The sequence below is a fragment of the Ictalurus furcatus genome, chromosome 4 (assembly GCF_023375685.1).
Source record: "Ictalurus furcatus strain D&B chromosome 4, Billie_1.0, whole genome shotgun sequence".
NCBI lineage: Eukaryota > Metazoa > Chordata > Actinopteri > Siluriformes > Ictaluridae > Ictalurus > Ictalurus furcatus.
The window spans coordinates 2925504-2938735 of NC_071258.1; the positions used below are offsets into that span (position 1 = coordinate 2925504).

Sequence of the window (13232 nt, forward strand, 5' to 3'; positions counted from 1 at the left end):
ATTTTGCACTTTCCAGGTGTTTTTCACATGATGATAACGTGGGAAATGGATGGGATTTTTCCGTATGGATAGGTACTGCCAAGCTGCCACTGTTGTGCCCTTGAGCAAGGCCCTTGACCCTATCTGCACCGTATCATGGCACAGTATCATGGCTAAAACTGCACTCTGACCCTAGATTCCTGTGCTGTAATGTGTATGTGACAGATAAAGGCTTCATCTTCTTCTTCTTCTTCTTCTTCTTCTTCTTCTTCATATAGTACAAATGTCATGTAAAGTTGGTGCAGAAATGATCTGAATGCATTTCAACAGCATGTTCCGTGGTGGCTGGACAACATCTGCTAACTCTCAGCCATAAAACTGAAGAGCGTCCTGTTGCCTCTTTGAGTAATATTTACTATGTTTAGCCGTGGTATGTCCTGAAAATCTTAGCTCCTCATCTAGCTTGTTCCCTCTAATTTAGAAAAATAGATCTGGCTCCCTGTCTTTCTCTCGTTCTCTCTCCGTCTGCATGTGGAGTGCTGCGCCTTGGCGTGCTCCGTGTTACATGATGCCAGTTTGGTCTGATGCATCACTTGGACCCCCTTCGAAGCAGGAAATGCTCTCAGACCCCTTTTTCCCACCCTGGCCTTCCGCTGCAGAGAGCAGCCATTACAAACCAACTTACATTATATTACCATTTCAAAGGAATTCATACTTTTCTGATAGCCACACGCAAAAGAGCACTGGAACAACGTGGTGCTTTTAGTTTCAATGTTATAAAGATTTATGATGTCATAATACATATTACATCGATATTATCCACAGTATGGAAAGCACATTACAACTTTCGGGACCTGTCCAATATATATATATGACTTCAATTTTCCTTCACCTATTTATTCATTGTAATACATCATGCATATTTATAATTGAATGCAGAAGTTTGTGCACCCTTTAACAAAACACAAATAAAGTCATGTAATCGGATAGGTTTGAAGTTTCACGATGAACAACGATTCTCCATTCTTACATAAATTAATTCAAATGCATTTAGTTACTAATAGCAAGAAAAATGATATCAGTTTAACTCTCGTATTATGTTATGCATCAATTTGATCCATTTCCACATTTAAGATGTCTGAAATACTGGTTAATCTCTTTTTTCTCTTTGACATTTTTTGACTTTCCTCATTTAGGGTCATGAACTTATAAGCAAACGTTTCTTCTTATGGCTTGTCTCGGACAAGCCATAATAAATGTTTACTGTTTTAAGCTGTTCTTTGCTGTTTTTGAGTGTATTTAAACCGTGGAAGTCATTTTGACACATATAATGGATGTAACTTTTCCCCCCAACATAATAGGAGGGTTAAACCTTTCTGAATGTGATGTAAATATTTTGTAATAATATTTTAAAAGAAAGGCTCTCACATATCCCTCTTTTGATTCAAGTTTATTACGTTGCAGTCTTGTTACAGGATACATCAATGTTTCATTGTTAACTTTCTGGATTTGTTTCTGTTTATTAGATCAATTGTAAAATAATGTAAATATATATGTATATGAATCGGGGTTGCATATTTTTTCACATAACTGCAGTACTTATTCATACAAGCTTCTATAAATACTGTATATATTCTATATATGCTTTAAACTTAATTGTGCCCTTTTGGTTTATGTTTGTTACATGATACATTCCCACTGCATGTTTAACTTTTTTTATTATTATTATATAAACTGTAGAATAAATGTTTTCTATCTATCTACCTATCTATCTATCTATCTATCTATCTTGTGAGCTGTCAAGCTGTCTTATCACAGGTAACACACCACACTTACAATCATCTACAGACATTTCACTGATTCTCCAGTGTGTCCATGTTGAATCTGTAGTTGTTCTAAAGGTAGGTTTAAAAATAGTCGAGCTTGGAAAGGAAGACCTTTGGGGACTGAAAACAGGCACCGCACCACGACATCTTCTATTGTTGTGAACTGTTTGGGAATTCTTAATTGCTTTTTCCGAATCGCCTCCCCCGCAGGAAAATCCTCCTTCAGAGGGAGAGAGTGTGGACAGGCCACTGGATTACATAAATACGGAGCGTATGGAGAGCTGCTCTCATCTGCCTCAAATCAGTCTGACCCAAATTAGTCTAACCTGCACCACAGAAGTGCGTGGGCTTCTTCTTCGACTTTTTCTTCATCTCTCTCTCTGTCTCTGTCTGTCTCTGTCTGTCTTTCTTTCCATCCCTTTGTCTCATCATTCCCTCATGCCCTTTTCCAGTGTTGTGGCCCACAGTAGATACATGCCTGCGGTGTTGCTGTGTTGATGCCATGGGAAAGGTTGTGTTTTATTGTACAGGGTTGAGACGGCAACAAAACACAAAGTAAAAGTGTCTATCTCAGACTGGGCTTGAACTCACAGGACTCCTGTAGTGTGTGACACACACACGCGCACACACACACATAGAGAGAGAGAGAGAGAGAGAGAGAGAGAGAGAGAGAGAGAGAGAGAGAGAGAGAGAGAGAAGGGGGGGGGGTGTCTGTAGAGTGGGGTGGTTTTTCTGAGCCACAGATTGCAACAGTACACCTTTCTATTCAGACCTCTAAATTATCTGACAAGACAGGAAATGCTGACAGTATGGTCAAGGCCAAGGCAAGATGTTGGGAAAAGAGACATAAACATATATTACTGTGAATAAAAAAAAATGCTTCAAAGGTTATTGGTATTGCTGTATCAGTCTTTGCTTTGAGGATTTTTTTTTTTTTTGAGAGAGAGAGAGAGAGCGAGAGAGACTACAGTTTATACAATGACAGGGTGAGAAGCGCTCTTTCCAGTGTTTTATTTCAGGATTTGTGAGCCATTAAAAGTGACAGTGTGAACATTTAAAAGTTTGCACATAACCTTACCAAAGATTCTTTTATCCATGGAAAATGCAAAGATATTTTTGCAATGTTTTTCCAAATAATTAAATCCACCAAACAGCCTAATAAAATGAATACAGTATACAAATGAAGATACAAGCAAAATATATCTAATTAGCATTAATAAGAAACTCTTTAACACCTTTCTGTCACCTGGTTAAAGCCTGAGCACATGATATGGGTTTGCTGCATTAAAGCACCTGAAAGCTTGAGACTAAAACCATGTATTTGATTTTATTTGGTTTAACACTGTATTATCACAAAACATTTTAGCTCTCGCTGATCTTGATGCAAGTTTGGCAGCACTAGTCTTTGTGCCCTCAACCTGTGTCATGGATTTTAAAATATTATTATATATGTAACGTTCACTGTCAGTGCAGTTTCAGCAAAGACTTTACCAAACTGTTTTCCCTCCTTGTAAAGCTTTAAGCACTCAAAGCTTATTACTAATCGTCTCAGAGCTGCCAACTCCTCACCACTTAGACTTTATTTATTTGACTTCTTTTAAATTTATGAAACAAATGTCTCAAATGTCAGAAATCATATTTATAGATAGACAAATATAGCCCACCTTCATTTTCTCTCACTTGGATTTCTATTTTGTGTGTTGTTGCTTGAGCATCAAGAACTTGTTTACCATTACTGATAATAAAAAAGAAAGAAAATTTGCGACTAATAGCCTAGTTAACCCCAAAGAATCATTACTGATTGAAGGGATTTATAAACTGTAATAAGATCATAAATATAAAAAAATTATATATATATATATATATATATATATATATATATATATATATATATATATATACACACACATTAACGCTTAACTCTAAGGAATTCGTGAATATTTTATTAGGAGTTAGGAGTAAGTAAATACTGAAGACTTAATTTGTAGTATTAAAGCCAAACAATAAAGAAAATGGGTTAACTTTTTTTTTTTTTTTAATATATGAATTTAGTCAATTTTATACTTTAGATGTGAAAAATGTCCCAAATAAATGCAAAAGACATTATACGCAGAATTTGCGGCTTATATGATATGAGAAACTCTTTTGGGTAAACATTACAGACTGCGGCCTTCTTATTAATAATAAGTGAAATGTTGATATTTATTACTAATAATGAATTGTAGTTGATGTTTACTAACTAAAAAAAAATAGTTTCAAATATCAAGATAAACCCCGGTTTTAGTAGTTTTATTTGCTTTGTCTGAGGCTAAACAATCACAACACGGCTCCCGTGGATTATGGAATCAAGCCGTGAATTCTGAGAATAATCCATTTCCCTTATCACAAAGTCTCATATATGCTGTTGGATTTCATCATTTGTTGTCCAAACCAACTAATTTAGTGAATGGAATCGAGTTCATTATTGTGCTGTACATGTAGAGCTGCGGGATAATCCGAGGTTTGGAACAAGAAGCGAATCTAATAATTTGATTTTTAAACAAAACTCTTGGGCGGTAAAAATGAGCTTTTTTTGGGAGTCAGAGGGACTCGGGGTCATCTCTGCTCTTCAGCCTGCGTGTATGTTTTAGCGCAACATCCACATGATCAATGGCCATGTCACCCACTTCAGACCACCCCGAAGACTCCTCTGCACTCTTCAAACTAGTTTTACTTTGTGCCAGATCTGAAACATAACACAAACGTGTTTATGAGGGAGAAAAAGAAAGCGTCGGGGATGTTTGAGAAATGATTGCAAATGACTGTTCAAGACGTGAAAAAGCTACTACATAAAAAAAGTCAGTTTTACGTTTAACATTCGATTAGATTAGATTAGATTAGAACACTCTATTAAGGCTTGTGTGTGTGTGTGTGTGTGTGTGTGTGTGTGTGTGTGTGTGTGTGTTGCTGTTCTTTTTGTAAATGACTGTTTATGAAGTGAAAAGCTTTATCATAATTATTATAAAAATAATAAAATGTACAGTATATTATATTATATTATATTACCTTATTATATTATATTATATTATATTATATTATATTATATTATATTATATTATATGATGGGTTTTTGTTTTTGTTTGGTTGTTTGTTTTTGTAAATGACTGTTTATGAAGTGAAGAGCTACTGCGCAAAAAATAGCTTTAAGTGTGATATGATATATGATATGATATGATATGATATGATATGATATATTGCGTATTCTGTAGTTGGTGTTTAGTGGTATTTTGGGAGGAAATGGTTGTTTCCTTCCTTCCTTCCTTATTTGTTTGTTTGTTTGTTTGTTTGTTTGTTTGTTTGTTGTAAATGACGGTTCAAGAAGGGAGAAGCTACCACATAAAAATGAACATTAGTTGCAAAAGCAAAACAACCCACATGTGAATGATTTCTTTTGTTATATTATATTATATTATATTATATTATATTATATTATAATCAATCGACTATTACAACACATTCTTTTTTCTAATTACATTCATTCGTGTTCAACGTCCATTCCACCAAGCATCCTGGAAGCACTTTGAGAGATTCGGGCGAGACAACCCGACAATCTTCCAGAAATCGTTCGTGATTAGCGTGCATTGTAGCTACATTACACCGTATTATTTATTTTTTTTCTACCATCCTGTAGAACCCCGTCACGAGGCGGTGATAAATGGATGACCCGTTCTAAATGGGCCACAGTTCAGAAACCGCCAGCTTGTCTTTCAGGATTTGCACGCCAAAAAAACTTCTCTGAGAGTCCAATAGCCAAGGCTCTTGCCAAGGAAAATTAAAAAGCCATCCGGGCGTGATTGGCGAGCTGTTGATTGCTTGGATGGGTGGGGCAGCGCTTCACATCAGTCCAGCCGCCCAATAAGCGCAATCAGCCGCGCGCGTGCAATTCCTCCCTTCTTCTTTTTTTTTTTTCTTCTTCTTCTTCTTTCATTCACATAAACACCGCTTGAACGAAAATATACACGGCCACCTACTGCGCCAGTGAAAGTGAGGAGGAGTGGGCACCTCTACTCCAACTCCTTGCTGATTTCACCTCCACTGATGGACATGAAGCGACGCGGGGAAACAAATATTGAGTTGTAGTTCCCAGTCGCGCGCCATCACGTGTGAAACGAAATTATTAATAATTGCATGAGCGAGTTCTTCAAATCTAGTATCCAAACAAATGCTTCATGAGGTGTCCGTCTGCATATACATATACACTTCCTGAATGATCTTGCTGGAGGATATGTTTAGGACATTTAGGAGCTTGTTTCGTGCGCTATAACAGCCACTTCCGGTGCAAAAAAGAAAATACACACCCACGCCTATCTATATCTATATACTGCAAATATGAACATATATATATATATATATATATATATATATATATATATATATATATATATATATATAATCACTAATCTACACTAGAACTACTTTTACTACTTTACATTGGCTCCATTTTGCACATTTCGAGTTTTGGCCACAATGTCAAACAAGAATGAACTTGTGGCCCAGCAAGCAGACATTCATTTGACGGATCAGTCTGTCATGGGACTTTTCAAACATTTCCACTGCACCCTTTTGGTGAACTTCACGGCCTCTGAGCGCGCGATCGAGATCTCTCCTTCTCTTTCTCTCTTTGTGACATGACAATTTCATTCCCCCACCCCTCTTTTCAGGGCGAATTCAAACTTTTGTTTAATTTCATTGTGTAACAGAAGTGTGCACCGGCTGCAGTAGCAAATAAATAGATGCTGAAGAAACTTTTTCCACTTTCATCTTCACTCGAAAATTGCGTGCAAACCTGTTTCTTCTGTTATGTCTTGTCCACTTGCTTTATATATATATATATATATAGAGAGAGAGAGAGAGAGAGAGAGAGAGAGAGAGAGAGAGAGAGAGAGAGAGAGAGTTTAAACAGTTTGTTCAAGTTACATGTTTGTTTCAATATAACCGAAGTGTCTGTTCAGCGCACGTGCACTTTAACAAAGTTAGGATTGACAGCGGATATTATTGGACTGACAAAGTGACGGGAAAAAAAATTAGACTGTAAATACTGTTATAATATCATGTTATATGGCTGTGGGATTGTCACTCCAGCTACGTAATGTTCTAGATTTAGTTTCATAGATAATACACAGTGCAGATTGTACATGGAATTAAGGACAATACAGTATTCATTACAATGCGCAGCGTTGTTTTTAAGTGACTGTAATTCACTCGCGTGCTGTGGTGCGGTAATATACAATGCGTTATGTTTTTTTGGTTACATAGGAATCATAAATAAATTCAGACAACACTGCTTGTTTAAACCGAGGAACTGAAGAAACAAAGGGTAGGTCCGCAACTTACAGGTATTTTTGTCTAAGGGATGGATGGAGAAGCTGTTGTAAGCTGTTTGGGATGCACTGAGCAAAGGAATTTCGCGTCTCTGTTGCATACTTTTGGTTGCTCAGAAACTAAGTATGCACGACTCCAGCGTGAGCATGAGGTGAATCTCTACGTGCTGTCAAATAGTTCACTGGAGAACGTCATGGAAAATGTGCGCTCTGGATGAAGTGGGTATGCGTCTAACTTAACACGCTTGGAGATGTTGTTAAAGAGACAGCTTATATAAAGCAAAGGAACATTATTATTATTATTATTATTATTATTATTATTTGCAGTAGTAGTAGTAGGAGGAGGAGTCTCTGTGACTCATTTTAAACATAAATATATAGGCCTACATGAATCCACAAAGCATCACTACGTGATCTAAAAATGCATAAATTTTAAATAAACAAATATCTTATATTTGTTATATGTTTAAAAGGTATAAAGACGATGTAAATAATCTAGGTTGATACAGATTGATACTAAGCAAATTCTGATATTAGTGGATGTAGGAATAATTGAGCAGAATACACAGTTTCCAGGGAATATATAAAAATAAATATTTATATGTAGGTTCAATGTTTAATTAATAAATTACTTGATTGGTTGACATTATAGGCTACCTGTGTGCGTGTCAGTCAGGTAAGCATTAGAGGCGGATATTAGGACATGGGAGGCAGGTCAAGGAAGATCAGCAGGATTAAAGCAGAACAGTGGCAAAGTCCCAGACCGTACTAAACATTAGAGTCAAAATAGCACGCCACCTACGGTAACTAAGGACACCTAGCCTAGCATAGTGCGCTCTATTTTGATGTGATATTTAGTGGTATGTGTGTGCTTGGTGCTTAGCTCTGGAAGTTCTGGACGCAGCGCAGGGTGAAAATAAAGGAGGGCGGTATAGGGAACGCGCATAACAGCGGACAAACCAAGGGTTCCTCTTGGAATGAAGTCATCAACGTTAATTAAACGCAGCGGGGAAAGGAACGGACGGGTGCGCGATCTCTCTCTCTCTCTCTCTCTCTCTCTCTCTCTCCCGGTTTTACGCACTGGGTGGTCCGCGCGCTGATAAATGCGCAATGCGCGGAGGACCTGGAGTCCGGTTCTATCAATATACACTCCGTTACTTGGGTTTCGGTGACAACAGCGAATGCCTGAGGCTTGCTTCAGCCTTAATGGCTTGTCGGTGGCGACAGGGGGTTGTATATTTTTATTTAACCCCACATAATCGCGGGTCACTAGACTACGTCATGCACAATGTAAAATGTAGCAAAACGTTTGCTTCAAGCCAAAAAGAACCAGTTTACTAAATGTTATAATTATAATTTAATTCTGTGCAAAAAGGCACATGCATAGCAAGTCTATAAAAATATACACTATAAATAAAATACAGATATTCTATATAATACGTTATACAGGCTATTATATTATATGTAGGCTATATAAATCTATGCATGATATTAGGCATGCCTGTCAAAAAAATAAAAATAAATAAAAAAGCACCAGACACTAAAAGGAACCTTAGTGGAAATATTATTGGTGAAGCAACCTCATATTCCAGAATTTATATTTATTATTATTATTATTATTATTATTATTATTATTATTATTATTAATTTTTTTTTTTATTTATTATATATTTTTTTTGCAAGGTTAAGGCTAGGCTTTTGCTTTGCAGCTGTGTGCCTTTTTTGTGCCGAAAATCGGACCACAGCTCACCCAGACTGCGCACACTATATACAGCCAGAAAAAACAAAAAAGAAAATAGTTAATGTACAGGTTTTGTTTCACTCACCATATACCTGGTTAAAGGAAATTATAAAGCAGATAAGCTTATATATATATATAAGCATTATTATTATTTTAAAATAAATATATACTTTTTTAATTTTGCCGGTTGGTTATTCTCAATTGGTCGGCACCAATCTCATCACTGCGTTTCATTTAAAAAAAATAAATAAATAAAATAAAATAAAAAATAAAAAAGATAAACCATATTATGTTTTGAATATTAATGCTCATTTTCAGATCGAACAAACACACGTCTGTTATCAGCCCGAATTCAGTTGAACAAGTGAAACTGACTTGCCTTGACTCACCGATTAGCCGTCTTCATATAGCAAAGTTTCTCAAAGCAAGTGCAGGTCCCAGGCAGCTTTTTTTTTTTAAAAAGAAAGTAGACAGAATTGTCTACGGCTTCATCTCCACATTTATGTTAAAACAAAGATTCACAAATAGTTTGCGCCGCATAAAACGGACGCATAGCCCCAGAATGGGTATTAGCGGCTCTTGTGGTGCTTTTTGCTTGATTTTTTATTTAAAGAAGGCTAGAGAAAATGTTTACATTTGACAGTATAAACATCCTGCCCATGTTCCTGTCTGTCTTAAAAAGAAATCGGCCCGCATGCTCCCGTGAATATACGGGTTGTATTTTTTTTAATTTTTAACAAAAATGTATTTTTTAAAAACATTTTCTTGCATTATTAGCTACAGATTTGAAAAGAAAACAAAACTCGGGGTTGGAATAGGCTAAATGTGAAAAATTTCAATGTATGATGAGAAGGTCTGACAATGAGCAACAAAACGATGCATTAATGTAATCAAACAGAAAACAATACAGAACAGTTTTATAATATAAGCTATTTTAGTATAGTGGTAAGAAAAGGAATATTAAAATAAAAAAGCATAAATGATGGCACATATTTTAGTTATAGGTACTGATTATTTAAGACTAATAACGCTAAAACATATATATATGTATCTATTTGACTAATGACTGTAAAATTCATATGCACTCGTTATTTTATGCTATCATATACATGCAAATAGACAAGCGGCTTTCTAACGGTAGAAAACTTTACGCAGAGATGCCAGATGTTGGTGTGAGCCCACCCCGTGGCGTGGGGAGGAAAATGGGCGGAGATTGGGCGGTCCCTTACGCGCTTCATGACGTCTTCATGATGGTCAAGAGCTTGGCTAGGCGCTGATGGCCACAGATAAGTAAAGAGCGATCTGCAAAGAGAACGAGACCAGACGGAACCGAAGCAGTATAAGAAGCTCCCTTTCTGTGTTAATTGTGGACAGTGCCATAGCAGGACATTTCTAACTTGAGGACAGTGAAGCTACCGAACTAAACGCGACAGATTGTCCACGGTGCGCTTGCGTTTCTTGGGGAGTCAGGATTTTTTTCATTGCCGCTTTTTGTGGGTCATGACAAGATCTGGTTGATCGTTTGGTTTCCGAAGTTCCAGCGGTCTCGCTACAGGTGGAGGATTTTCCTTTCTTGAAAAAATATAGAAAAGAAAAGCCGTATCGAGCGCTCAGAACCGATGACGGCCGAGGTCCAGCAACCTTCCGTGCAGCCGCCTGCCCAAAGCAGCCCGATGTCCGCACCCGAGAAAGCGCACGCTCAATCGGCGGCCATGGACGCGGCCTCCTCCACCACCAAAGCCAAAAAGACAAATGCCGGCATCCGGCGTCCTGAGAAGCCGCCGTACTCGTACATCGCGCTCATCGTCATGGCCATCCAGAGCTCTCCGACGAAGCGTCTTACGCTCAGTGAGATCTACCAGTTCCTCCAGAGCCGCTTCCCGTTCTTCCGCGGCTCTTACCAGGGCTGGAAAAACTCCGTGCGTCACAACTTGTCCTTAAACGAGTGCTTCATTAAGCTGCCCAAGGGGCTCGGGCGACCAGGGAAGGGTCACTACTGGACCATCGACCCTGCGAGCGAGTTCATGTTCGAGGAGGGCTCTTTTCGGCGCAGACCACGCGGATTCCGGCGCAAATGTCAGGCGCTCAAGCCGTCCATGTACAGCATGATGAACGGCCTAGGGTTCAACCACTTACCCGAGTCCTACAACTTCCAGGGCAGCGGCGGAGGCCTGTCTTGCCCGCCAAATAGTTTATCTTTAGAGAGCGGGATTGGGATGATGAATGGACATTTGGCAGGCAACATGGAGGGAATGGGCCTGGCGGGACACTCCATGTCTCATCTGTCGGCCAACAGTGGACATTCCTACATGGGGAACTGTACGGGATCCACGGGGAGCGAGTATCCCCATCACGACAACTCAGCCTCGCCCCTGCTGTCCGGCGGCGGAGTCATGGAGCCGCATCCCGTTTACTCGAGCACGACCTCGGCGTGGGCGCCCGCGCCGTCAGCTTCCCTTAATAACGGAGCGTCTTACATTAAACAGCAGCCTCTGTCTCCGTGCAACCCAGGTGCAAATCCTTTACAGCCGAGCTTACCCACACACTCTTTGGACCAGTCATATCTGCACCAGAATGGGCACAGCACGACCGACCTACAAGGTACATTTTATTTACTAAATAAAAAAAAATCAACAAATCAATCAGTAAATATATCCAGCATGAAAATCCCTTAGAAATATTTTATAGCACGGTCTAGCATGAAGCAAATCTATTAACACGATGTAAAAACTCTACATCTGTAATTATTCTTTGTTTATTTAAAGTAATGCTATAAAAGCAGTTGAATTCCGACATATTTACATATCCTATAAAAAAATATTTTGCGCGTAGGATTTTTGTCCTAGTTCATTAAAACGTCAATCCTCTTTTGCGTGTAATTTCTTGAGGGTAGTTAGTGAAGGCCGTCAGAGGGTAGCCCATCTCTCTTACGGGACTCAGCTTTAAAACGGTGCCAATTTCCAGACTATAGTCAAGCAGGGCGCGCGGCACCGGGTCCGGTGGGAATCGCGTGCGAGCACGGCGCTGTCAATTAAGAGAAAGATCTCCCACCCTGAAGTCAACCATCCAGCCCTTCCACACTTACTCCCTGCAGGCGGTGTAATCAGGCTCGCCAAAATAGATACGGCTGTCATTAAATGCTACATGAAACCAGCGGCTTTAGAATTACATCCACCATCAACACTGGGATCAATTTAAAGTTCGCACATTCTTTCTGCGTTGCATCGCATTTGGCACACACCTGACTGTGGGGTGTTTAAAACACAACAACAGCTTCAATGTGTTGTCGTGAATTAAAGACTGAAGATAGCAGCAAAATGTGTAGTTTCTAAAAATTCAAATTTCTTAAAAAATAAATAAATAAATAAATAATTAAATAAAAAGAAGAAGAAGAAAAATGTTGAAGTTGAATTTAATCTATTACCTAAGTCGTAAAATGCAGGCAATAATAATAATAATAATAATAATAATAATAATAATGTAACTTATTATTGGTATTACTACTATTACTGTTCTTTTTGTATTGTTCTTCTTCTTATTATTATTATTATCATCATCATCATCATCAAGTCACGCTAATATTTTCCTCCTGAATCACAGTGCACTCATGGTGAACTCAAATGAACACTGTAAAGATTAATTCTAATTTAACTCTACAGATTTTCTTACCCAAAATTTGGATTCTATACAAATGCACTTAACTTATATTGGACTATTTACTACGCTGATTTTATACTGATTTTTTAAATTATTATTATTATTTAATTATTTATTTATTTTACATCATGCCCTTTTAGTAACCTAACGAGGACTATTTTTGTGGTTTCTCCTCCGTAGGTATTCCCAGGTACCATTCCCAATCTCCCAGCATGTGCGACCGGAAGGAGTTTGTGTTCTCTTTCAACGCCATGACATCTTCAACTATGCATTCACCTGGAAGCGGCTCTTATTATCATCACCAACAAGTCGCCTATCAGGACATCAAGCCTTGCGTGATGTGACAACACTGGTAATGAATTAAAGACTGATTTAACACTGATGAAGGAGCCACTGAGCCTCTACGGTGGGAAACAACAACAACAACAACAACAACAAAAACAACAACAACACACGGGCCTGAAAGGAGCGCTGGAAAAAGAAGGAAAAAAAAGGACAACGGCGCTCAAAACGACAGGCTACATTACACATCCATCTAAAAATGCGAAATGATGCAAACTCGGTACAAAAACATGAACAGGAGAAAAGCCGGGTACCTTAACTTAACCGTGTCGGTGTTTTACAAACCACCTTTTACAAACAGCCTTTAAGGTGATGTGTGCCAAATTT

General features: G+C 38.3%; 1 protein-coding gene across 1 annotated transcript; it reads left to right on the plus strand.

Annotated features, from left to right (window-relative positions):
* Window positions 1-10086: 10086 nt before the first annotated feature.
* Window positions 10087-13015, plus strand: foxf1 (forkhead box F1). The gene is made up of 2 exons (XM_053622524.1): window positions 10087-11507; window positions 12744-13015. Exons 1-2 carry the CDS (start codon window positions 10526-10528, stop codon window positions 12905-12907), a joined length of 1146 nt encoding a protein of 381 aa, XP_053478499.1. The 5' UTR covers window positions 10087-10525; the 3' UTR covers window positions 12908-13015.
* Window positions 13016-13232: the final 217 nt, after the last annotated feature.

Coding starts and splice junctions, on each gene's coding strand:
- foxf1 (XM_053622524.1), top strand. CDS start 10,526: ATGACGGCCGAGGTCCAGCAACCTTCCGTGCAGCCGCCTGCCCAAAGC. Junction 11,508..12,743: donor CAGCACGACCGACCTACAAG/GTACATTTTATT, acceptor TCTCCTCCGTAG/GTATTCCCAGGTACCATTCC.